The 27,641-nt window shown below is 42.8% G+C and overlaps 1 protein-coding gene and 1 non-coding gene across 4 annotated transcripts in view; both read right to left on the bottom strand.

The window, feature by feature from the left end:
• The window catches only part of TIA1 (TIA1 cytotoxic granule associated RNA binding protein), a 29,790-nt gene extending 4,215 nt beyond the window's left edge, over positions 1-25,575 (bottom strand). Inside the window, exons 1-9 of one of the 3 annotated variants that reach the window (XR_008892291.1) lie at positions 25,288-25,575; positions 12,600-12,696; positions 10,016-10,114; positions 9,277-9,331; positions 8,904-8,936; positions 6,212-6,299; positions 5,968-6,027; positions 5,217-5,292; positions 1,361-1,473 (exon numbers count right to left, since the gene is read on the bottom strand). Coding sequence is in view for 2 of the 3 variants with exons in the window: in XM_056571462.1 (XP_056427437.1) it covers positions 1,365-1,473; positions 5,217-5,292; positions 6,212-6,299; positions 8,904-8,936; positions 9,277-9,331; positions 10,016-10,114; positions 12,600-12,696; positions 25,288-25,313 (583 nt within the window). In the remaining variant the exon portion in view is untranslated. Of the gene's footprint in view, positions 1-1,360; positions 1,474-5,216; positions 5,293-5,967; positions 6,028-6,211; positions 6,300-8,903; positions 8,937-9,276; positions 9,332-10,015; positions 10,115-12,599; positions 12,697-25,287 lie in introns of those variants that run through there. The other 2 variants (XM_056571462.1, XM_056571463.1) reach the window with 2 other exon arrangements.
• Positions 25,576-25,759: 184 nt separating this feature from the next.
• On the bottom strand, positions 25,760-25,830 carry TRNAG-CCC (transfer RNA glycine (anticodon CCC)). Its single transcript has one exon. It is a non-coding gene; the product is annotated as a tRNA-Gly (tRNA).
• Positions 25,831-27,641: the final 1,811 nt, after the last annotated feature.

Raw genomic sequence — 27,641 nt, 5'->3', positions numbered from 1 at the left:
GGAGCGATCGCTTGGTGGGAGAGAGATCAATCAGCAGCTAATACAACAGCTGTAGGCACCCTGATTAAAAAACCACAGGTCTTTTGAATGGATGCAGCTCATTTATGTTTCAATGGGTGGGGTGGCTGATGTGTGGGAGGGAGGAAAATGGAATTGTGGGATTTGTAGTCAAAAAAAGAAAACCCAAACAGGAAATACCAGTTCACAAAAAGCTTTCCACAGTATTATGGTAATCTCACAATATAGCCATTTATCCCCAAGACAAGTGCAGATCCTTCCTAAGCATGTCCATTACTGTCTGCCAGGTATGTACTAAAATCACCTTATGGTGGATAACCCCTTTAAACTTCCTGACCTATACAGTGGTCAGGAATTTATCATCAGCGACTTGTTGCACAATTTGTCGCAAACCTACACAAGCCCAGACCTGGCTTACAAAACTGGCTGCGGACAACATTTGTAAAGAAAAAAAACAAAAAACACACACATTGGTCTTGATTTACTACTGTAAACCTGACATGTTTTGTTGGGTCGTGCGCGAGATTCTGGCGTATCGCGCCAGAAATTCTGTCTGCGCCAGAATTGAAAAAAACCTAACTAACTCCATTTTACTGGAAAAACCTGAAAAAGGAGCATGGCCATTGGGGAAAGTGGGCGTGGTCGCCATCAAGTGGGCGTGTCCCTGACATTTTTACTAAGGTTTCCACAGAAAATGTAGAGGATTTGAGCTGAGGAAAACCAGACAATCGTGTGTGTAAAAAAAAAAAAAAAGCATAATGTACATTAGTAAATACCGTGGAAAGAAAATTGTAGGGAATCAAAACCCACAAAGAAAACCACACTCCGCTTAGTAAACCAGTGCCATTGTGGAGGAACCATACAAAAGTGGTTTACTGAAAAGTTATTTAAAAAACAAGTGTACTAGCACCATATGAATCACATGCCCTACATAATTCAATCAATTTGGTGCACGTGCACATTAAGACCGCACAAATAAAAGGTGTAGAAAAATGGTTCACCTACATCTCCCTTGATAAATCCCCCCCCCATTATCTGTATAGAAAGTCTCTAGAGCAGTGTTTCCCAACCAGAGTGTCTCCTGCTGTTGCAAACTACAACTCCCAGCATGCCCGGACAGCCAAAGGCTGTCCGGGCATGCTGGGAGTTGTAGTTTTGCAACAGCTGGAAGCACCCTGGTTGGGAAACACTGCTCTAGAGGGCTGGTACAATACACTTGCTAAAGAAGAGGATTGAGTAGCACCAAGAGAGAAGGTCCCTTTAAAAAGTTGCCTCCTTTGGAAAACAAAAAGTTTGCACCAATTCCCTCTAACAGATTTTAAAGTAAACACAATTTTCATGCTTACATTCATAGGTGCTCTTCGGAGCTGGTGGTTTTCTTGTGGCCCAGTTAGTTCTGATCTGTCGACCACCAAGCCACTGCCCTCCCATCTGTGCAATGGCGTTTTCTGCATCCTGTGGACAAAATATAACAACAGGGTAATCACAACTATTTGACTCACAGTGCTTGTGCCAATGACCCATAAAAAACACCTTTACACCTGTACCACACAAACACATACCTTTGATGAACATCAAACACATTTATCAAAACAATGCCAATTTGGTTCAATGTTGCATCTGTTTTTGTGGTATAGATTAAATGTTTTTCTTTATGTTTGTATATGATTGCATACATTTTAAATTAATTAATTAGTTAATTAAACTATGTAAGGCCATGTTTACATCAGTGTTGTGGAGCTGTTACAACTGGTAATAACGGGGCTGGGACAGAGGTTGTGACACCAGACACCAACACAACCAGACCGGTCACATTCACTTTGAATGGGGTCCTTTAGAGTTCTGTTTGATGTCCATTATTTTTCATGATTTTTAGTGAACAAAAACCCTGATATGCAGGTTTTCCTTTTTTTACTAAAGTCGTTGCTTCATTTAAACTGACTCAGCGAACTGAGCTCCCGAATGCTGATGTGAACATAGCCTAAAACTGTAAAAAAAAAGAAAAAAGTACAGAAAAAAAAAAAATCTCCAAACACACACAAAAAAAAAAAATTATACATAGATATATATATATATATATATATATATATATATATTATATTATATATATATATCTATTATATTATATATATATATATATCTCTCTCTCTATCTATCAGAAGGCTGGATTGTGAGCCGCTCACCCTGTGCACGCCTACTTCACCACCTGTGCCGTGGACCGGCCGGTAGCGCCTCCGGCTGCTCAATTGTGAAGAACAAACAAGGTCCGGCACTAGATTGGTTGCAGGTAAAACTTCTTATATCTTTATTTGAAGATTCTGCAGTACAAGGCTGGAAGTCTGACGCGTTTCGCTATAGAGCTTAATCATAGAAGTCTACGATTAAGCTCTATAGCGAAACGCGTCAGACTTCCAGCCTTGTACTGCAGAATCTTCAAATAAAGATATAAGAAGTTTTACCTGCAACCAATCTAGTGCCGGACCTTGTTCTATTATTAATATATATATATATATATATATATATATATATATATATATATATATATATATATATATATATATATATATATATATATATATATATATATATTATTATTTGTTTATTTTTTTTAAACATGTATACCTGTACCACACCCTATGTCACTTATATTTGGCCCCAAAAAAAGTATTTTTTTACATATTTTTTTGGTGCAGAGAAGTGCAGGGTGCAAAACTTCTCTTATAGCCATTGGTACAGAGGACAGTGTGACATACTTCTGACCATATTAGCATAATGGAATCTATTGGTATACTACACATTAAAGGGGTACTCCGGTGGAAAAACCTTTTTTTTTATTAAATCAACTGATGCCAAAAAGTTTAACAGATTTGTAAATTACTTCTATTAAAAAAAAATCTTAATCCTTCCAGTACTCATTAGCGGCTGTATGTTACAGATGAAAATCTGGATTTCTTTACTGTCACGACCACAGTGCTCTCTGCTTCCACCTCTGTCCATGGTCAGGAGAAAATCCCCAAAGCAAGCAGATGCTGCTCTGGACAGTTCCTAAAAATGGACATAGGTGTCAGCAGAGAGCACTGTGGTCATGACAAAAGAATTCCAAAAAGAAAAGAATTTCCTCTGTAGTATACAGCCGTTAATAAGTACTGAAAGGATTACGAATTTTTAATAGAAGTAATTTACAAATCTGTTTAACTTTCTGGCACCAGTTGATTTAAAACAAAAAAAAAAAATTTCCACCTGAGTACCCTTTAACCCCTTAAGGACTCAGCCCATTTTGGCCTTAAGGACTCAGACAATTTAATTTTTACGTTTTCATTTTTTCCTCCTCGCCTTCTAAAAATCAGAACTCTTATATTTTCATCCACAGACTAGTATGAGGGCTTGTTTTTTGCGCGACCAGTTGTCCTTTGTAATGACATAACTCATTATATCATTAAATGTATGGCGCAACCAAAAAACACTATTTTTGTGGGGAAATTAAAACGAAAAACGCAATTTTGCTAATTTTGGAAGGTTTTGTTTTCACGCCGTACAATTTATGGTAAAAGTGACATGTGTTCTTTATTCTGAGGGTCAATATGATTAAAATGATACCCATTATTATATACTTTTATATTATTGTTGCGCTTAAAAAAAATCACAAACTTTTTAACCAAATTAGTACGTTTATAATCCCTTTATTTTGATGACCTCTAACTTTAATTTTTCCGTATAAGTGGCGGTATGGGGGCTCATTTTTTGCGCCATGATCTGTACTTTTTTTTGATACCACATTTGCATATAAAAAACTTTTAATACATTTTTTATAATTTTTTTTTTAATAAAATGTATTAAAAAAGTAGGAATTTTGGGCTTTTTTTTTATTTTTTTTCGTTCACGCCGTTCACCGTACGGGATCATTAACATTTTATTTTAATAGTTCGGACATTTACGCACGCGGTGATACCAAATATGTCTATAAAAAATGTTTTTTACGCTTTTTGGGGGTAAAATAGGAAAAAACGGACGTTTTACTTTTTTATTGGGGGAGGGGATTTTTCACTTTTTTTTAACTTTTACTTTTACATTTTTTTACATTTTTTTTTACACTTGAATAGTCCCCATAGGGGACTATTCATAGCAATACCATGATTGCTAATACTGATCTGTTCTATGTATAGGACATAGAACAGATCAGTATTATCGGTCATCTCCTGCTCTGGTCTGCTCGATCACAGACCAGAGCAGGAGACGCCGGGAGCCGCACGGAGGAAGGAGAGGGGACCTCCGTGCGGCGTTATGAATGATCGGATCCCCGCAGCAGCGCTGCGGGCGATCCGATCGTTCATTTAAATTGCGAACCGCCGCAGATGCCGGGATCTGTATTGATCCCGGCACCTGAGGGGTTAATGGCGGACGCCCGCGAGATCGCGGGCGTCGGCCATTGCCGGCGGGTCCCTGGCTGCGATTAGCAGCCGGGATCAGCCGCGCATGACACGGGCATCGCTCCGATGCCCGCGGTTATGCTTAGGACGTAAATGTACGTCCTGGTGCGTTAAGTACCACCTCACCAGGACGTACATTTACGTCCTGCGTCCTTAAGGGGTTAAAGGGAACCAATCATCAGATTTTACCCTATATAATGCTTGGCAAAGCGTTATATAGGGTAAAATTGTTGTCCTCACCATCCCCGGGGGACGCTCCTGCCCCAGGGATGGTGAAGATATGAAGTTATAAACTAGTCACCGCCGCCGCCGTAAGTAGTCCCCTGGGCGGGGAGCTCTTCTCACCTATTCCCGTTCTTCTGCAGGCAGCGACGCCCCCTCCGCTTGATTGATGGGCCACGTCATTGTTCCGCTCACTGAACAGACGGAGCAGAGCGATGACGCTGCCCATCAATCAAGCGGAGGGGGCGTCGCTGCCTGCAGAAGAACGGGAATAGGTGAGTGGAGCTCCCCGCCCAGGGGACTACATACGGCGGTGGCGGCGACTAGTTTATAACTTCATATCTTCACCATCCCTGGGGGCAGGAGCGTCCCCCGGGAATGGTGAAAATAAAGATTTTACCCTATATAACGCTTTACCAAGCATTATATAGGGTAAAATCTGATGATTGGTTCCCTTTAAGTTTAGGTACCATTTAAATGTATCTCTTGACATGCAGCTGTGGTTTATATGTGAACGAGCACTTTAATAAGGGATAGGAAATAACTTACCCATTTATTGAAGAAGGACACAAATCCGTAGCCTTTAGATTTTCCTGTTGTCATGTCCTTTACTACCCGCGCATCTCTGAAATAAAAAAACACCTGCCATTTACCTAGGAAATCAGAACTACAGAAAAGTGTACAGATAAAGGGAAGCAAAATCACAAGAGACCACACAGTGCCCCCTATATTACTTTTTCATCTTTTATTATAAAGCCAAAAGGAGGAAGCGTCAGCAAATGAAAAATCGGAAAGCAGTCCTCTTAAAACATCTCTGTGGAAGCTAAGACTAATGCTCCGACTAAAAGCAAGAGGAAGGGAGGGAGGTAAATGACAAGGAATCAGGTGTACATGCAAATTAACCAGGTCTAAAAAACTGAAACACAGTAACACATACTACAGCTGATCCCACTCACAACATGGCTACTTCCACATCAAGCATGGGCTAAAGCAAGCGGTTGAAGTTGGATCTTTTATCCTAAGCCTAGTTGTACACCTCTGGAGTCAATTACTTATTAAATGTATTATTATTATTATTATTTTTTTTTTAACTCTTTCAGTGCAGAAGGGACCTGCGACAATGGTGCTCTGCAGACCACGCCAGCTGTGAAAAAGTTAAACCATGCAATTTCTCATCCTGGTCATCGCAAACACATTCTAAAATTACTTAAAATGGAAATAATAATAAAACGGAAAATAGGAAAAATGATATATATATATATATGTAAAAAAAAAATAGGAATTAAAAAAAAGGGCATACGTGGCCTGTTAACTGAATTCTCAGGTCAATGCGTTAACCCCCTTTTTGGTCTGTGGCCAGCTGTAAATTTTGAGAAATTAAATATTAAAAGCCAGTTAACAGTAAGAAAATAAAAATGCAATAGTGAAAATTATTTTTTTAAAAGAGAGGTTCGGAGAACGCAGTATGTAAGCTACAGGAGATTCACAGTTACAGAGCAAAAAAGGCTGAATAAGTCGGTGGCTTTGGTTTATTTTTTACTTACGATATTCTCCCAAAAGGTCCAAAGGCAGCTTTTATGTCATCGGTTGTTATCTCTGGGCTCAAATCACCAACAAAAACATGGAAATGATCTTGTTGGGAGAAGGAGATGGGAACAGGGTGAAAGGGGAAAACAACAGTTTCACATTTATAAATCGGACATAATCACATCTATTCAGCTTATACTAGATAAGGAGAATATTCAATGAAATGCTTATAGGAAAAATCCACAGTTTTAACATATCAGCCCCAAACCAGATACCAATTTTATCACTGTTTATTAAGCATAGGCCCAACACAAGTGGTTACAAAGAGGACGACAGATAAATAAATAAAGGGAAGGGCTGGTAAGGCCCCATGGGTACAGGTTTGTGCTTTGTTATAAAAAGGACAGGAGATCTACGCAGCGGCAAAGCCGAGCTCTAGTACAGCTAGTAGGCTTTAGAGCAGTGATCTTCAACCTGCGGACCTCCAGATGTTGCAAAACTACAACTCCCAGCATGCCCGGACAGCCGTTGGCTGTCCGGGCATGCTGGGAGTTGTAGTTTTGCAACATCTGGAGGTCCGCTGGTTTTAGATCACTGCTTTAGAGCATAATGCAAGGGGGGGCCGGATGTTTACAGATTGGAGGTTTGGTGGACTAAAAGCAGTTAAAAGCCATATAAAAGTAAGAGTGTTGTAAAGATGGAGACCAGGTATAATACGATGGCTAGACCTTGAAACAGAAGGAATGAACATGGTAACTGATTCGTTTTCAAACTAGTAAACGTAAGGAAAGGTTCCGCAAACTGAGGCGCTCCAGTTCTTGCAAAACTAAAATATCATCCCCTGGCAGTTGAAGGCAGCCAGGCACTGTTTTCCAACCAGGGTGCCTCCAGCTGTTGCAAAACTGCAACTCCCAGCATGCCAATGCCAAGCATGCTGAGAGTTGTAGTTATGCAACAGCTGGAGGCACCCTGGTTGGGAAACACTGCGGTAAGGTTATGATGAGAGTTGTAGTTTACAAACAGATGGAGGTTGGGGAACACTGGTGTGGAAAGTCATGTATCATGGGCAATAGACCATAACATTTTCTCCATTCTTTTTACTGTATTTTATTTCTATTAATTTAACCTGACACTAAAAATAAAAAAAATCATATATTCTAATCTAATATATTGGAGAGTTTTCTTTTTCTAAAATCTATTTTTTTGCACATGATGATGGGGGCAGCCATCTTGTCTAAGGTGTTGTTAGATGCACTTATAAATGTGCATCACAGGAGCTATATGGACAATAGGGGCCTGCAGTATTTGGGGGGGGGGGGGGGGGATGAATTATGGCCATCATCCATTGTGGATGGTGGATCCAGGGTCACCTTTCATTGTACGTGGGTATATGATGACTACATCTAGTTTAGATCGCACTGGGTCTTCGCCCTAAGCCCTGCTGTGATCACAAATTATAACCTTGTCAAGTGTGCGGCAGAGCTCTTCACTCCCCGGCCAGCCGATCTGTCTGACCTTTTCTCTCCATAGACTTATGCAGTAAAAGGGTCGGATTTGAGTGACAGCCGGGGAAGTGAGGCGTATGCTGCCGTGCACTTCACCCAGCTGTAACTCGTGATCGCGGAGGTCTCAAGATTGAGAACCGAAGCTTTCTCAACTGGACAACGAGTCAAAATTGTTCACATAACAGTTAAGTTTTATTTTTTTAAGCACAACATACTTTGTGATAACAGACCAGAGGGATTCTTTCAATTGAGGGTATTAAAGGGGTCATCAACCAGTCAGCTGTTGACCAGATCTATGGTATCTGCATTCACAGTATGTGGAGCTGGAAGCAAACAGCTTTGTACATTGTGTAAGTCAGTGTTTCCCAATTAGGGTGCCTCCAGCTGTTGCAAAACTACAACTCTCAGCATGCCCGGACAGCCAAAGGCTGTCCGGGCATGCTGGGAGTTGTAGTTTTGCAACAGCTGGAGGCCCCCTGGTGCAAGTACTAGCCATGCTCTCTATCTGCAGCTCTTATGAATAAGAGCCGAGATGCAGTAACCCAGCACGGCGATTACACAATGGACAAAGCTATCTGCTTGCAGATTCATGCTCTATGTATGCAAATGCCCTATCTCTGACAAACAGATGAATGGTGGGGTGTCAGAAGCCCTCCGAAACCTCTATTACATTTACTGTGTCTGCATTGTGTAAATTAGATTTGTGATATTTTAAGTGTTATTTTCTTTTTGAAAAATAAAGTTATATATAAAAAAAAAAAAAAAAAAAATCTGCTCTTGCTGTAACTAAAATCGACGGTCGAGCTATCCTTTCCCCTTATTATAAATCAGCATGTAAATACCTTCTGCTTCAAGAAAACGTTGAATTTAAAAACGCTCCTCTTTAATGAAGGACTTTTTTGGTTCCTCACAGCACCCCATAGCCTCAACAGCTTGCAACACCTATTCTTTCAGTAGTAGCTCCACAACTGCGTTGTAAATCACACTATATTGGAGATCGTTCCTCCAGGGACTCCAAGGTTATTACAGAATAAGAGAGGTTAGCTAGAATCTACTCAATGATCCCGCGGCTGCCAAAGTAAGTGAAAAGAATAAAGCAGCCCGGGTGGGTGATGGCAGAAGAGAGGAGTGGAAAGGAAGAACCTGACTTTTGCTGGTCACCCAAAAGAGATTTTAATTTTTATCTGTAAGAAGACACAATTACCTTGAGAACGCAGTGTGCTGACAACGGAACTACCTGATGACAAAGATTAGATTTGTTCTTAAATATATTATAGCACAAACACAGCAAAACAAGTCATCTAAGGCAGCGTTTCTCAACCCTCTGGTGCCGCCATAATCCGTCCCTTCACATTTTACTCTATTTTGGGACCAACGCATTGAATTTGAGGGTCAACAAGGGGGGGGGGGGGAGACTAAACAGGATTTGGGCCATGTACAGTAATACACGGGTTGAGAAACGCTGATCTAATGATAATCAAAGTTTTGAACTAATAAATGATATTTCTTCAATAGTTACTTTTACTTGCTATGGTAACAATGTAGGTCAGATAAAGGTTGGGGAGGGAGGTACTTACTGTTTGCGTCTTTCTTCTGGCTGCTAGGAGTGGTCGCCCAGTTCACCTTGACTTCCTACGAGAAAAAGAGAAAATGCGAATCATCAGAAATTCCTCGCATTAGCGCTATACATGCTCTGTAATAGAGATAGGTAGTAGCAATATTATAAACCAGTGGTTTCCAATTTTTTTATTACATTATTTTCTTTTCTTTTATTATTAATTTTTTTACCACTTCACTTTTTTTTTTTTTTTTAAGCCCCCTTAGGAGGCTATACCATGCAATATTTTAATTGCATAAACTGATCAATGTGATGTCATAGCATTGATCAGTGTTACCAGCACTCTGCTGCTCTAGCCTGAGCTGCCAGGATAGTTTTACTTTCAGTTTAGAAGCCACATTAACTTTGATCACGGCGTCTAAAGGGTTAATGCAGGGCATTGGCCCGATCGGCGGTGCCCGGCATTAGCCGTGGGTCCTGGCTGCCGTAGTAACCGGGAGCCACGGAGTTTAACCCCTTCTCCGCTCGTGAGAACGGTTTAAAGCACGTTAGCGGGACTCAGGACGTACAGGTACGCCCTGAGTCCTTAAGGACTGGGGAACGGGGGCGTACCTGTATGCCCTAATCCTTAAGTGGTTAAGTTGCTAAACTACAACTCCCAGCATGCCTGGACAGCCAACGGCTGTCCGGGCATGCTGGGAGTTTTAGTTTTGCAACATTTATTGGTCCGCCATTTGGAGACCACTGTTATACGTTACCTTGCCCATGATCTTGCGACCGTTCATGGCAGCTAGGGATGCAGCAGCATGGCGGTGTTCAAAGAACTCCACAAAACAGTAGGGGTCATTACCAGCAGTCTATAAAAGAGAGAGAAAAAAATTCCAGCATATTAAAGCTATAACGCACAGAATAAGCATGCTGCACAGGTATCAATGCGATATACTAGTAGTAAACGAGAATAAGTGCATCAGCTAAACCAGTCCCCAAACACCCCCTAGCCTCTCTGGAGTCACAAGGTAAATCACATGATTATAAGACGACTATAGAACACAGTACTACTGCTTGTGCCTACTTGCCAGGTGGCCTCTAATGTCTCGGCGTACAGCTTTGCTACAGAACACTGCTAAAAAGGAGGTCAGTTGCCGAGCGCTACACAATAGAGAACACGAAATGTGAAATAACTCATTTACTTGATGTAACATTGTGGTCTCCGAGCCAAGATTTTGGGGAGTGGCACTTTATGGGCAGCTGTGTACATTGATATCCATGTAAGCAGCTGTACGTGGCTCATGCGTGAGTCACTGTCCATACATTACCAGTACCTGAAAACTTGGCGTAAACATTCGCTTTTATTTAATGTTGCGTACAATGGTTGTTAACCCCTTATAGGAGCTCTGCTGTAAGCAATGCTCGATTTGAATACAATGGTATGGAATTATCTATATAATATAATACTTATATATCTATTATTTAATGTTGCGTACAATGGTTGTTAACCCCTTATAGGAGCTCTGCTGTAAGCAATGCTCGATTTGAATACAATGGTATGGAATTACCTATATAATACTTATATATCTATAAGTGAATCTGTGAATATATAAAATGAATCTGTAATAACACGATAGTTCCCTTTGCAGAAGTCATTAAAGAGGAACTCCGTTACTGAACTATCTACAGCCGTTTTTCCCAACCAGGGTGCCTCCAGCTGTTGCAAAACTACAACTCCCAGCATGCTGGAAGTTGTAGTTTTGCAACAGCTGGAGGCACCCTGGTTGGGAAACGCTGATCTACAGGATAGTTGATAAGTGTCTGATTAGGGGGCCTGACTGCTGGGACCCCCTGCAATCTCCTGCCCGGCACCCCAAATCTTCTCATGCACGGATCAAGCCAAACTCTGTGCATGGAGCGGTGTCTACCACCACCCAAAGCAACAAGCCCCCAACACGCAACTCTATCGGAGAGCCGGAGATACACAAACACTGTATCTCTGGCTCTCACATACAGATGCATGGAGGATAGTCTTATTTAAAAAGGTATTGATCCATATAAATTTTGGAATTTCTCTACAGTCATCCCCCATGCGCAATCAGGAAGAGAGAACAACAGGGGGTCATCTATAGTGTACTTTTAGTCTAGTGTTTCCCAACCGGGGTGTCACCAGCTGTTGCAAAACTACAACTCCCGGCATGCCTAAACAGCCAAAGGCTGCTGGAAGTTGTAGTTTTGAAACAGCAGGGGGCACCCTGTTTAGAAAATACAGTTTTAGTCACAAATAGCTTTATTTACAGCTGGAGAGTCCAACCTGTCGCTCAATGGCTGTCTAGGCATACATGAGGTTGAAGTTTTACAACAACTGCAGGGCCACAAGTTGGAGATCACTGAATTGGTATATAGTGATAGTAACCAATTGAAATCGGGCTTAAAAGGGGCACTCCGGTGGAAAACTATTTATTTAATTTATTTTTTTTAAATCAACTGGTGCCAGAAAATTTAAAACAGATTTGTAAGTTACTTCTATTAAAAAATAATAATCCTTCCAGTACTTCTTAGCAGCTGTATACTACACAGGAAATTATTTTGGGATTTATTTTCTGTCAGGACCACAGTGCTCTCTGCTGACACCTCTGTCCATGTTAGGAACTGTCCAGAGCAGCATATGTTTGCTATGGGGATTTTCTCTTGCTCTGGACAGTTCCTGACACGGACAGAGGTGTCAGCAGAGAGCACTGTGGTCGTGAAAAAAGAAATCCCAAAAGAAAAGAATTTCCTCTGTAGTATACAGCTGCTAATAAGTACTGGAAGGATTACGAATTTTTAATAGAAGTAATTTACAAATCTGTTTAACTTTCAGTTAAGTTTTCCACCAGAGTACCCCTTTAAGGCTGCATTTACATACAATACCGCAATAAATCCGCAACATGTGAACACAACCTAAAAAGTAGCCCTATCCTCCTGTCCTATAGACTGGATGAGTCAACTTTATGTAATAGGTCAGTGTTTCCCAACCAGGGTGCCTCCAGCTGTTGCAAAACTACAACTCACAGCATGCCCAGACAGCCAAAGGCTGTTTGGGCATGCTTAGAGCTGTAGTTGTGTAACAGCTTGGGGGAGGGGGGCGACACTGGTTGGGAAACACTGTTTTAGTCACAAATAGCTTTATTTCTAGTTTAAGCAAACTTCTCTCCATTTCTGGGATTTGTGTGGGGACCTTGGAACAGCTCAACAGGCTGCTCCCGGACACATACAATTCCTTTCTGTTCCTCTCCTAAAAAGGGTTAAACCTGACAGAACCTAGGCCGATGTAAAATGACCCTGTTATAAACTTTGTAGTCAGACACTTACATCCATAATCATCTTGCAGCTTTTGCATGGACCAATCTGGCTGAACACTTGAAGAATCAGAGCTTCTGTGACATCCCTAGACAGGTTCCCCACATAACTACAAGAAAAAGCAAAAGGGAAAGTTACTCACAAACCGAACAATGAATAATCAGGCATCAATGTATAAACTGCAAAAGAATGGAATGTATAACTGCAAAAGAATGGAAATCATCATCCCGTAGAAAGGTTAAAAGGTACAATTCACATTGGTGGCAAAAATAGATCCATGAAGAAGCTGAAAAAAAAAAAAAGCAGAGGCCAATTCAGAACACAGCCGCTAGATCAGTGCTTCCCACCCAGGGTGCCTCCAGCTGTTGCAAAACTACAACTCCCAGCATGCTCGGACAGCCTTTGGCTGTCTGAGCATGCTAGGAGTTGTAGTTTTGCAACAGCTGGAGGCACCCTGGTTGGGAAACACTGTGCTAGATAATGGGAGATAAAAGCCTCAAATCATTGCGCATATAGATGAAGGATGCCGCAGCACACGGAGAGTTCAAGTGCAAAAACAGTGGTTTATTCTATGGTAATACAAGCTAGCAACGTTTCTGCTGCCAATGCAGCCTTGACAAAGGCTGCATTGGCAGCAGAAACGTTGCTAGCTTGTATTACCATGGAATAAACCACTGTTTTTGCACTTGAACTCTCCGTGTGCTGCGGCATCCTTCCTAGATGTCCAACTTGCCTTGACCGGGGCTCCATTCGCTGCTTGCACCGCCATCATACTATTGTGGGACGTGCTGCTCTATCCTTTCTTGTGCTGTATATATATATATTTTTTTTTTTACAGTAGCGCGAGATAGCGTATCAGAGTAAAGCAATGTTAACACGACAGAAATCCTGCAGAAAAATTGCACTGGGAAATTCAGTTGCGGAAGCCCAATTTCTTTCAACAGGATTCTGCTGCACCATGCACGTGGTGGAAACCAGGGCTGTGGAGTCGGTAGATAAATGTTCCGACTCCGCAGTTTTTTGTACTTCCGACTCCAACTCCTCTGTATTAATATGCGAATGTATTTAATACATTCCTTGAAGGAAAGAAAGGCAACATACATGTCATTACCCCAAGACTACTGGCTGGGAAGCCAACAGTCTACTGTATTGAACAGTTTAAAGGGGTACTCCATAACCTTGCTGGTGGAGCTCCGGTTTCCAGCGTCCGGAACTTATCGTTCAGAATGATGTGTGTGCGGGCTTCCGTGTTCAGGGCCGCCCCTCGTGACATCACACATGCTCCCTCAACAAAAGCCTATGGGAAGGGGGCGCAACGTGACTTCACTAGGGGGCGGGCGTGAGGTCACTCCCACCCCCTCAATGAAAGTCTATGGGAAGGGGGCGCAACATGACTTCACTAGGGGGCGGGCGTGACGTCACTCCCACCCCCTCAATGAAAGTATATGGGAAGGGGGCGCGACGTGAGTTCACTAGGGGGGCGGACGTGACGTCACGAGTGGCAGCCCCGAACACGGAAGCCCGCACACACATCGTTCGGAAGAATAACTTCTGGATGCTGGAAAGCGGAGCTCCGACAGCAAGGTAATGGAGTACCCCTTTAAGCAAAAGCCAAACACAATGAAAACAAAGTTTTATTAATTTCTTTTTATTCATTTAATTTTAAGTTTTTTCAATGGTTTACAGCTTCAGTTTTGAACTATTGACCCTCCATTCCCTTCACTTATACAAGTGTCTCTAGTCCTGCAAAAAACATATTTACTTAATCCCTTATCAGTGAGAGTCTAGGTTACCCATGAACACAGAACACAACACTATGGAAAGTATAAGTATTGCCGTTCCTAATTGTGTGTTGTGTGCCATATAGTAAAGTACATGAAAAGCTTCTTCACGGTCACTTAACGTGTTCCTTTTGCGGTTACATGAGGCACTGTATGCATTGGTCTTTATTCTTACAGTAGAGAAGTCATTAATTATAACTTTTTGTGAATTGGGGCATTTAAACTTGCTTTTTTAAATTCCAATCAAAATGTAGTAGGAGTCGGAGTATTGTTTGCAGACTCCAGGTACCCAAAATATCCTCCGACTCCTCAGACTCCACAGCACTGGTGGAAACATCTGCTAAAATCCCAATTCAGGCCTCTGGCAGATTAATTGACATGTCAATTCTTTCTGCGGATTCCACTCGGAAATGCATTGTGGTGTGAGAGGGGTCATTAAAAAGTACAATTGGTCACGCAAAAAATAAGCCCTATATATGGGTCTGTAGATGAAAATATATAAAAGTTATGGATTTTAAAAGGCGGGGAGAAAAAAAAAACAAAAAAAACGCAAAAATAAAATTGGGCTGGTCCTTTAAGAGTAGCTCCCACCATGTAACAAAATAATGTTTCTGTCCCTGCCTATTGCCCATCTATCCCTATCCCCATCACTGCCATTTTTTTTTAACCCCTTAGAAATATATTTTTGTCTGCCTGGTAGTGTGCTCAGTTATCAGGCAGACTTCCCCAGCAGGCGCAGCGTCACTGATGCCTGCTGGGGGGACATACTTCCGCCCTTAGCTCATCTATGCTGCGTTCCCGTAGGGAGCACGCATAAATGAGCGGCCAATAGCGCGGCAGGCTGCTCCAGATTCTCCTCCTCCCTGTTTAGCAGTGCAGTGTTATCCAGGGAGGAAGAGTATAGGAGCATCGCACACCTGCCAAGCTCACCGCCGAGACCGAAACGAGGTACGGGTAAGTGAAATAAGGCATCACTTACCCGTACATGACATGTACAGTCCTGGAGCATCAGCGCTGCGCTGCCTCCAGACTGTACATGCCGGGGGCGGGCAGCCAATGAGCGCAGGCAGCTGCGAGGCCAGGCAGCCAATGAGCTCAGCCCAGGAGTTCACAGCACTTGCTCTCGCCTGTCTGATTGACCGACAGTGAGCGAGCGCAGGCTGACTGAATTAGGTCCAATTGCCTGGCCGGCATCGGTCCAAATTCAGTTGTGACATCACGGCAGGCTGCAGCCGGCCACTGGGAGGGAGACCCCTAGTGGCCGGTTTTCAAATGTAAAATAAAATATTAAAAAAAAAAAAAATAAAGTAAGTATATTAAGAGATATGATGCAGTACATAAGTACTACAACATATCCCAAAAAAAAGGTTGGTGACAGTGCCCATTTATGGTCTATTCACACGTACAGGATTCTGTGCAGATTTGATGCACAGGATTTTCTGCTGCAGATCTCAATGTAAACTGAATGAGTGAACACAGCTTGACATCCTGTGCATCAAATCTGCGCAGAATACTGTACGTGTGAATAGACCCTTAAGGTGAAAATGGGCTTGGTCCTTAAAGCGCAACTGTCATGAACTCCGGGTTATATAACCTTTTGTACTATGTTCAGATGGTGTGTACAGCATTGTTTTTACCTTATTTCTGCCGGCTTTTATCACCCCAAAAAAATGCTTTTGATCACAGCCACACACGGTCGGTTAGGTGTGGGGCAGGGTACGTTATGCCCTGGCGCCGCCACGCCCACCTCCCCATAGGTCAGCGCTGGGACCGCTGTGTGATTGACACAGGTCACAGTGCATGCACCCCTCAGCTCAGCTAACAAGCGCCGCTGCGTATGGTATCCAGGCAAGCGCTCACTCCCGCGGCCTGTCTCCTCAGTGCGCCTGTGCAGTGCTAGAGAGCGCACGTCCTATCTTTCTCTAGTAACAGGGACTGTCCTGCACATGTTTGCAGGAGAGAAGAAAGAAGCAGCAAGAGGATAGCAGGCAAGGAGTACAGTACATAAACTATAAAAGGTGCATATCTGAATAAACTTGTTTTTTGGCTCGCACGTTAGCTGAGCTGAGGGGCACATGCGCTGGGACCTGTATGTCAATCACACAGCGGTCCCAGCACTGACCTATGGGGAGGTGGGCAAGGTGGTGCATAGCGTACCTCACGCCACACCTATCCAACTGTGTGTGGCTGCAATCAAAAGCATTTTTTGGGGCGATAAAAGCCGACAGAAATAAGGTAAAAACTGTGCTGTACACACCATCTGCACACAATAGAAAAGGCTGTGTGTAGATTATATAGCCCGGAGTTCATGACAGTTTCGCTTTAAGGGGTACTCCGCCCCTAGAAATCTTATCCCCTATCCAAAGGGGACTATGTTTACACCCCTAGGACCAAAAAAATAATAAAAAAAAAAAAAAAACACCCACTTTTCCCCCAAACATACATATTTGGTAGAGATGAGCGAACTTACAGTAAATTCGATTTGTCACAAACTTCTCGGCTCGGCAGTTGATGACTTATCCTGCATAAATTAGTTCAGCTTTCAGGTGCTCCCGTGGGCTGGAAAAGGTGGATACAGTCCTAGGAGACTCTTTCCTAGGACTGTATCCACCTTTTCCAGCCCACCGGAGCACCTGAAAGCTGAACTAATTTATGCAGGAAAAGTCATCAACTGCCGAGCCGAGAAGTTTGTGACAAATCGAATTTACTGTAAGTTCGCTCATCTCTAATATTTGGTATCACCGGGTGCGAAAATGTCAGAACTATTCAAATATGTTAATGAACCAGTATGGTGAACAGTGTAAAGGTATAAAAAAAAAAATATCAAAGTACAAATTTGCTGATTTTTGGAAACATCACCTCATAGAAAAAAATTGAATAAAAAGTGATCAAAAAGCCACATGTACACAAAAGCGGTAGCAATAAAAATGCCAAAAAAAATCAGTATTTGGTATGAACCGGTATACCGCCCAGCCCTAATGGAAACGGTATTGCGGTATGTGAAAAATTAATATCATAAAGAAAAACCCCACCGGTATTCAGTATGAACCGGTAGACCGCCTAGTACTACCGCACACCCATCAAAGGCATAAAGACAAAATTGCTGATATTTAATGACATCCCATCCCAGAAAAACTGCAAATGAAAAATGAACCAAAAGTGAAAAAAATCACTGCGCAAAGGTGGTACCGGTAAAAACTACGGATCACATTGCCAAAACTGAAAAATCATGGTGGGTAATCATATGCGATTAGTGTTTTGGCCAGTCAATAAAAAGGTGTCACGTATACGATATGTTTATTATTATAATACACAAGGGGGGGGACATTTATCACTGTTGGTGTTTTGATGTGAGGTAGAATAGATTTTACCTGTTTGCTTGGTGTATTTTTTGCACAGTTGCTCAAAATTTACTAAAAAGGAGCAGAGACTTGATAAATTTTGTTCAACTATAGAAACCAGTGAGCTGCAGAAATTGGTTTAAGCTTTGTGCTCTGCCATCTGACACTTTTGTACGTGTCCTATTACATAGTGTAGATTTGCACACAAAAAAAACAAAAAAAAAAACACACTTCTACATTTAATTTGAACAAATAATAAATACAGCTCCACTGCATAAAGTAGGGTACGGTGCACCAAACAGTAGACAACTTTGAAAGATGTTCTACCGAAAATTGCGCAAAAAAATTGTGCAAAAAATGCAATTGCACAAGGTTTGCAGGGACATCTAGAACATTGAAGTGGTGTAAAGCCAATGATAAATGTCCCAAGGAATCTATTATTAGCCAGTAAGACAAAAGCAAAGCTCCTTATCACAAATGTATCTAAAGATAAACCACACACACATATACCAGACATGCCTCAGACATGCCCCCTTTGTGATTTTATGACATGTAAACGTCACAAATATGTGATCTTAACTCCTTGGGGACGAAGCCCATTTTGACCGGACCAGGCCAATTTTCGTCTTTGCACTTTTTCCTCCTCCCCCCTTCTAAAAATCATAACGCGTTCAATTTTGCACCTACAGCGCGCTTCAAACCCCGGGAACAGGACGAAAGTGTACAGGTACACCCTCAGTCCTTAACCCCTTAAGGACCCAGCCAATTTTCACTGTAGGACCCGGCCATTTTTTGCACATCTGACCACTGTCACTTTAAACATTAATAACTCTGGAATGCTTTTACTTATCATTCTGATTCAGAGATTGTTTTTTCGTGACATATTCTACTTTATGTTAGTGGTAAAATTTTGTTGATACTTGCATCGTTTCTTGGTGAAAAATTCCGAAATTTGATGAAAAAATGAAAATTTTGCTTTTTTTAACTTTGAACCTCTCTGCTTATAAGGAAAATGAATATTCCAAATAAATTACATATTGATTCACATACAATATGTCTACTTCATGATTGCATCATAAAATTGATGAGTTTTTACTTTTGGAAGACATCAGAGGGCTTCAAAGTTCAGCAGCAATTTTCCAATTTTTCACATTTTCAAAATCTGAATTTTTCAGGGACCAGTTCTGTTTTGAAGTGGATTTGAAGAGCTTTCATATTAGAAATGCCCCACAAATGACCCCATTATAAAAACTGCACCCCTCCAAGTATTCAAAATTACATTCAAAAGGTTTGTTAACCCTTTAGGTGCTTCACAGGAATAGCAGCAAATTGAAGGAGAAAATTCAAAATCTTCATTTTTTACACTTGCATGTTCTTGTAGACCCAGTTTTTGAATTTTTACAAGGGATAAAAGGAGAGAAATCTTCCTAAAATGTGTAACCCAATTTCTCTCGAGTAAGGAAATACCTCATATGTGGATGTCAAGTGTTCGACGGGCGCAGTAGAGGGCTCAGAAGAGAAGGAGCGACAGTGGGATTTTGGAGAGTGAGTTTTTCTGAAATGGTTTTTGTGGGGCATGTCACATTTAGGAAGCCCCTATGGTGCCAGAATAGCAAAAAGAAACCACATGGCATACTATTTTGGAAACTCAAGGCACCTAACAAGGGGTCCAGTGAGCCTTAACACAGGTGCTTCACGACTTTTTGATAAAGATGGATATGTAAATGATTTATTAATTTTTTTCCACTAAAATGCTAGTTTTCTCCAAAATTCTAAATTTTTACAAGGGATAATAGGACAAAATGCCCCCCAAAATTTGTAACCCCATCTCTTCCGAGTATGGAAATACCCCATGTGTGGACGTCAAGTGCTCTGCTGGCGAACTACAATGCTCAGAAGAGAAGGAGTCACATTTGGCTTTTGAAAAGCGAATTTTGCTGAAATGGTTTTTGGAGGGCATGTTGCATTTAGGAAGCCCCTATGGTGCCAGAAGAGCAAAAAAAAAAAAAAAGCCTATGGTGCCAGAAGAGCAAAAAAAAAAACACATGGCATACTATTTTAGAAACTACACCCCTCAAGGAACACAAGAGGTACAGTGAGCCTTAAAACCTCACAGGTGTTTGACGACTTTTTGCTAAAGTCGGACGTGTAAATGAAAAAAAAAAAAAATAAAAAATTATATATATATATATATATATATATATATATATATATATATATATATATTTCACTAAAATGCTGATTTCCCCCCACATTTTATATTTTTACAAGGGGTAATAGGAGAAAATGACCCTCAAAATTTGTAACCCCATTTCTTCTGAGTATGGAAATACCCCATGTGTGGACATCAAGGGCTCTGCTGGCGAACTACAATGCTCAGAAGAGAAGGAGCACCATTGAGCTTTTGAAGACAGAATTTGGTTGAAATAGAAGTCGGGGGCCATGTGCGTTTACAAAGCCCCCCCGTGGTGCCAGAACAGTGGACCCCCCCCAATGTGACTCCATTTTGGAAACTACACCTTTGATAAGGTGTGCAGTGAGCATTTACACCCCACTGGCGTTTGACAGATCTTTGGAACAGTGGGCTCTGCAAATGAAAAATTACAATTTTCATTTTCACGGACCACTGTTCCAAAAATCTGTCAGACACCTGTGGGGCGTAAATGCTAACTGTACCCCTTATTATATTACTTATGGGCAGTAGTTTCCAAAATGGGGGGGTCCATTGTTCTGGCACTATGGGGGCTTTGTAAACACGCGTAGCCTTCAATTCCGGACAAATTTTATCTTCAAAATCCCAATGGCGCTCCCTCTCTTCTGAGCATTGTAGTTCGCCAGCAGAGCACTTTACATCCACATATGGGGCATTTTCTTACTCAGAAAAAAATGGGGTTACAAATTTTGGGGGGCTTTTTTCCGATTCCTATTCCTATTTTTCCTTGTGAAAATGAAAAATTTTGGGTAACACCAGCATTTTAGTGAAATTTTTTTTTTCTCCATTTTTCCATCCAACTTTAATGAAAATTCGTCTGTGGGGTGTTAAGGCTCACTATACCCCTTGTTACATTCCATGAGGGGTGTAGTTTCCAAAATGGAGTCACATGTGGGTATTTCAGCCACCCCTGTGCAAATAACCAATTTAGGCTTAAAATGTACATGGTGCGCTCTCACTCCTGAGCATTGTTGTGCGCCCACAGAGCATTTTACGCCCACATATGGGGTATTTCCGTACTCAGGAGAAATTGCGTTACAAATTTGGGGGGGGGTCTTTTTTTCCTTTTAACACTTGTGAAAATAAAAAGTAAAAGGACAACACCAGTATGTTAGTGTAAAATTTTTAATTTTTTTTACACTGACAAGGTGGTGTAGCCCCAACTTTTCCTTTTCATAAGGGGTAAAAGGAGAAAAAGCCCTCCAAAATTTGTAACGCAATTTCTCCCGAGTACAGCGATACCCCATATGTGGCCCTAAACTGTTTCCTTGAAATACGACAGGGCTCTGAAGTGAGAGAGCTCCATGCGCATTTGAGGACTAAATTAGGGATTGCATAGGGGTGGACATAGGGGTATTCTACACCAGTGATTCCCAAACAGGGTGTCTCCAACTGTTGCTAAACTCCCAGCATGCCGCGTCTAGACCACCAATAGCAGAGATAGGAGGGGTGGCACTTCTGCCACCTCACTCCTATAGCTACAGGGGGATCGTGAGTGTCATGGACAACCGCGATCCCCCTTATATTCCGGGTCACCATAGACCCGTATGACCCGGAATTGGCGCAAATCGCAAGAGTGAATTCACTTGCGAATTGCGCCGATCACAGACATTGGGGGGGGTCTGATGACCCCCCCTGGGCATTTGCACGGGGTGCCTGCTGATCGATATCAGCAGTCAGCCCATTCCGGTCCCCGCCCGGCGTACAGGTACGCCCTGGGTCTTTAAGACCCAGGTACAGAAGGCATATCCATACGCCCTAGGTCCTGTACGGGTTAAAGGACCTCTGTAGTGCATTAATTTTACATAATCCTGTGCCCGGGCTGCAAAAATAAACAAAATAAACTTTAACTCACATTCCCCCGTTTCTCCATTACCGGCCTCACGGTTCTCCGCTGCGGTCCTCTTGCAGCTTTCTGGGGACAGTGAAGTCACAGAGCCATCAACGTATCACCGGCCGCAGGGTAGCCCCGCCTCGGCTGGTGATAGCCTGGCCAGCTCCTTACATGACAGTGCGCTCAGCCTATCACCGGCGGAGGTGGGACATCACTGCGGCCGGTGATACGTTGACGGCTCTGTGACTTCACCGTCCCCAGGAAGCTGAAAGAGGATCGCAGCGGAGAACCGTGAGACCGGTACCAGAGCAATGTGGGAATGTAGGAAGGTGAGTTAAAGTTCATTTTGTTTATTTTTGCAGCCCGGGCACAGGATTATGTAAAATTAATGCACTACAGAGGTCCTTTAAGTCCCGGGACGCCCTCCATCCCCAACAGGTTAAAGGTGTATTCCAGTAAAAAAAAAAAAAAAAAATTCCCATATCAACTGGCTCCAGAAAGTTAAAACAGATTTGTAAATTAATTCTACTTAAAAAAATCTTAATCCTTCCAGGACTTATCAGCTGCTGTATACTACAGAGGAAGTAATTTTCTTTTACAATTTCCTTTCTGTCTGACAGTGCTCTCTACTGACACCACTGTCCATAGCATAAAAGGTTGGCTATGAGGATTTGCTCTACTCTGGACAGTTCCTGAGACAAGCAGAGGTGTCAGCAGAGAGCACTGTTGTCAGACAGAAAAGAACATCTCAACTTCAGCAGCTGATAAATACTGGAGGGATTAAGATTTTTAATAGAAGTAATTTACAAATCTGTAACTCTCTGGAGCCAGTTGATATGAAAAAAAAATAGTTTTTAACTGGAATACCCCTTTAAACATAATATACTGTGAAGGAGGCAAAGAACAAGAGATCCCGTCCTGTACTGGTAATGGGGATTCTAGATTTCATTGTTGTTGGTTTCTTCTTTGTCTGTGTATTTTAGGAAGGTCAATGTACACCCACCCCTATGTCACAGGAATTGTTTGGTTAAGCTGATACATGGGCACAGATGCAAATTAACCCCTTAAACAGGTTTTCCAGCAGTTTTAACCTATAAAGAAGCAGAGGTGCTGCAGTGATGTCCCCCACACAGTGTATACAGGAGCAGAGGTGCTGCAGTGATGTCCCCCACACAGTGTATACAGGAGCAGAGGTGCTGCAGTGATGTCCCCCACACAGTGTATACAGGAGCAGAGGTGCTGCAGTGATGTCCCCCATACATTGTATACAGAAGCAGAGGTGCTGCAGTGATGTCCCCCATATAGTATATACAGGAGCAGAGGTGCTACAGTGATGTCCCCTATACAGTGTATACAGGAGCAGAGGTGCTGCAGTGATGTCCCCCACACAGTGTATACAGGAGCAGAGGTTCTGCAGTGATGTCCCCCATACATTGTATTCAGAAGCAGAGGTGCCGCAGTGATGTCGCCCACACAGTGTATACAGAAGCAGAGGTGCCGCAGTGATGTCGCCCACACAGTGTATACAGAAGCAGAGGTGCCGCAGTGATGTCCCCTATACATTGTATACAGAAGCAGAGGTGCTGCGGTGATGTTCACCACACATTGTATACAGAAGCAGAGGTGCTGCAGTGATGTCCCCTATACAGTGTATACAGAAGCAGAGGTGCTGCAGTGGTGTCCCCTATACAATGTATACAGAAGAAGAGGTGCTGCGGTGATGTCCCCTATACAGTGTATACAGGAGCAGAGGTGCTGCAGTGATGTCCCCTATACAGTGTATACAGGAGCAGAGGTGCTGCAGTGATGTCCCATATACATTGGATTCAGAAGCAGAGGTGCTGCAGTGATGTCCCCTATACAGTGTATATAGGAGCAGAGGTCCTGCAGTGATGTCCCCTATACAATGTATACAGAAGCAGAGGTGCTGCGGTGATGTCCCCTATACAGTGTATATAGGAGCAGAGGTGCTGTGGTGATGTCCCCCACAGTGTATACAGAAGCAGTGGTACAGTATCTGCTGCATATTTTCTGTAGCCGATTCTGCTACCCACTGAAGGCAACGGGTAGCAAAATTAGTTGCAGAAAATATTTCAGCAAAATATGCAGCAGATACTGTATACTGTATGTGTAAACATACCCTATGCTTTTATTTGTCTGCATTAAAATAAACTAAAATTTTAATAATCTGATGACCCTTACCTCTGGTCCCCCAGTTCAGTCTCCGATTGGCTCTTCAGTCTTATTTTAGGAGCAGCCTCTGTACCCCTGCCATCACCACTCAGTAATGGGAGCCATGATGACAGGAGTATTGAGCATGCCCGCTAAGGCCCTTGTGACGTCCACTCCCAAAATAAAACTGGAGTGGCGACCGGAGGCTAAACAGGGTTGGGGGTCACTGATTAATTTTTATTAAATTTCTTCTGGGATGTGAAAAAAATTTAAATCAGCACTAGTGATGTTTGGAATTTTTTGGCGTTTGACAGGATCAGGAATGTCATAATTTAATAGTACGGACTACTCTGCACTGTGAAATCCCAAAATATTTTACATTTTGTTAGAGATTTAAAAAATAAATAAAGATGTAAGCACTAATTATTCAATTACTTACATAGATCAATGCAATGCAGTGCTTCTATAACAGTGTTTCCCAACCAGGGTGCCTCCAGCTGTTGCAAAACTACAACTCCCAGCATGCCCGGACAGCCAACGGCTGTCCGGGCATGCTGGGAGTTGTAGTCTTGCAACAGCTGGAGGCACCCTGGTTGGGAAACACTGCTTTAGGAGCTCTTTACTAGATATATTTCCAATCTCTGGGAGTTGTCGTTTTGCAACAGCTGGAGGCACCCTGGTTGGGCAACACTGCTACAGAAGGTCTTTACTAGATATATTTACACTCTCTGGGAGTTGTAGTTTTGCAACAGCTGGAGGCACCCTGGTTGGGAAACACTGTTCTAGCAGCGCTTTCCTAGATATATTTCCAATCTCTGGGAGTTGTAGTTTTGCAACAGCTGGAGGCACCCTGTTTGGGAAACCCTGACCTAGAGTCTAGTAGCCCTTTACTTGGTATATGAACATAATCTGATGCTCGTCCTATCAGAAATAGCCTCCAGCTGCTCAAAAACTACAACTCCCAGCATGCCTGTCAAAAGTGAAAGTAGTTGTAGTTTTGCAACACTGGCTGTGCATGCTGGGAGTTGTAGTGTCGCACTAGCTGTAGGCAGAACAGCTGTTACAAAGCCAACTCAGTGCGGCCTATTCTACCCCACACTGCAGACAAAGGGGAGAGCAGCGAGCCGCCACAGCCAATCAGCAGCCAGCTACCGCTCCTCACGCGCACATTATAAAATGAAAGCCGCGATCTGATTGGCTGCTCCATCCCCCTGACTTTGTATCTGGGGCCCGGTGTGTATCTCCCTCCACCATTGTTAGTGCCCGTCACCCCCTCACCCTGAGCGGCCATTACTCGGACCCAGGACAATGGAACCAATGCTACCCCATAGGAGAAGGCGCTGAGGCCTTAGATACTCACAGGGTCTTGGGCATCTCGTCCTCCATGGCTCCAGGCTCCGGGTCCCTCTCTGTCCTAAGGGACCCGGCGGGAAAGTAAAGCCTTGGTGCTTTAATCCAAACCGGTACCAGTGACCCGCCGGAGATGTGAGCGACAATAAAGGGGACACCGGAGACACCGTTGTCTGCCGCTTTGTGTATCCGCTCCGTGCCGCACTCCACTGCCCCTCACCGCCCCGGCCTGGAACAATGCAAGAGAAACCGTCACCACAAGATGGCGGCGGAGGCAGGATGGCGCATGCGCAGAGTTAGGACCCCGGAAAAGTCAGTCCTGTCTAAACGCCTGTTTGCTTTACGTATATTACACAAAAGACCTATAGTTGAGATGAAAATAACAAGCTATATAACGTATATAAGTATCAGTAAGCTGTCAGAGATATGGTTTTATTTATAGGGTAAAAAAAAAAAGAGAAAAATAAATTCACGAAAAGAAGTGCGCCGCCCGGGAATCGAACCCGGGTCGCAAGAATGGGAATCTTGCATGATACCACTACACCAGCGGCGCCGCTGAGCTCAGCATATCTGTACAGAGTACATGACCGAACAGAAGTGAGGGCGCAGATTTGGGTGTTCTCAGTTTTTATGGTTTTAGCAAGTTTGGGCTGCGACCAAGCAAAGCCATGATAAGGACAAATAGGGCACATGCGTCCGTAGCAGATAATTTCCCCACCAAGTAGGTAAATAAGGCATCAGCTCCCCCCTCTTGCATTCTGGGATCTATAGGGGGAGGATTGACTACCTATCTGGCTACCTACATAGCTACATGCCTACCAACATAGCTACATGCCTACCAACATAGCTACATGCCTACCAACATAGCTACATGCCTACCAACATAGCTACATGCCTACCAACATTGCTACATGCCTACCAACATAGTTATCTTCCTACCAACATGGGTACATGCCTACCAACATTGCTACATGCCTACCAACATAGCTACATGCCTACCAACATAGCTACATGCCTACCAACATAGCTATCTTCCAACCAACATAGCTACATGCCTACCAACATAGCTACATGCCTACCAACATAGCTATCTTCCTACCAACATAAGTACATGCCTACCAACATTGCTACATGCCTACCAACATAGCTATCTTCCTACCAACATAACTACATGCCTACCAACATTGCTACATGCCTACCAACATAGCTATCTTCCTACCAACATAGGTACATGCCTACCAACATTGCTACATGCCTACCAACATAGCTACATGCCTACCAACATAGCTACATGCCTACCAACATAGCTATATGCCTACCAACATAGCTATCTTCCTACCAACATAGCTACATGCCTACCAACATAGGTACATGCCTACCAACATAGCTACATGCCTACCAACATAGCTATCGTCCTACCAACATAGGTACATGCCTACCAACATTGCTACATGCCTACCAACATAGCTATCGTCCTACCAACATAGGTACATGCCTACCAACATTGCTACATGCCTACCAACATAGCTATCTTCCTACCAACATAGGTACATGCCTACCAACATAGGTACATGCCTACCAACATAGCCTACATGCCTACCAACATAGGTACATGCCTACCAACATTGCTACATGCCTACCAACATAGCTATCTTCCTACCAACATAGGTACATGCCTACCAACATAGCTACATGCCTACCAACATAGGTACATGCCTACCAACATAGCTACATGCCTACCAACATAGGTACATGCCTACCAACATAGCTACATGCCTACCAACATAGCTACATGCCTACCAACATAGCTACAAGCCTACCAACATAGCTACATGTCTACCAACATTGCTACATGCCTACCAACATTGCTACATGCCTACCAACATAGCTATCGTCCTACCAACATAAGTACATGCCTACCAACATTGCTACATGCCTACCAACATTGCTACATGCCTACCAACATAGCTATCGTCCTACCAACATAACTACATGCCTACCAACATTGCTACATGTCTACCAACATAGCTATCGTCCTACCAACATAAGTACATGCCTACCAACATTGCTACATGCCTACCAACATTGCTACATGCCTACCAACATAGCTATCGTCCTACCAACATAACTACATGCCTACCAACATTGCTACATGTCTACCAACATAGCTATCGTCCTACCAACATAAGTACATGCCTACCAACATTGCTACATGCCTACCAACATTGCTACATGCCTACCAACATAGCTATCGTCCTACCAACATAACTACATGCCTACCAACATTGCTACATGCCTACCAACATAGCTATCTTCCTACCAACATAGGTACATGCCTACCAACATAGGTACATGCCTACCAAC

The sequence above is a fragment of the Hyla sarda genome, chromosome 4 (genome assembly GCF_029499605.1).
Source record: "Hyla sarda isolate aHylSar1 chromosome 4, aHylSar1.hap1, whole genome shotgun sequence".
Classification (NCBI taxonomy): Eukaryota; Metazoa; Chordata; class Amphibia; order Anura; family Hylidae; genus Hyla; species Hyla sarda.
Note: the sequence above shows the minus strand (reverse complement) of the source record. Positions and strands in the feature narration are given on the sequence as shown.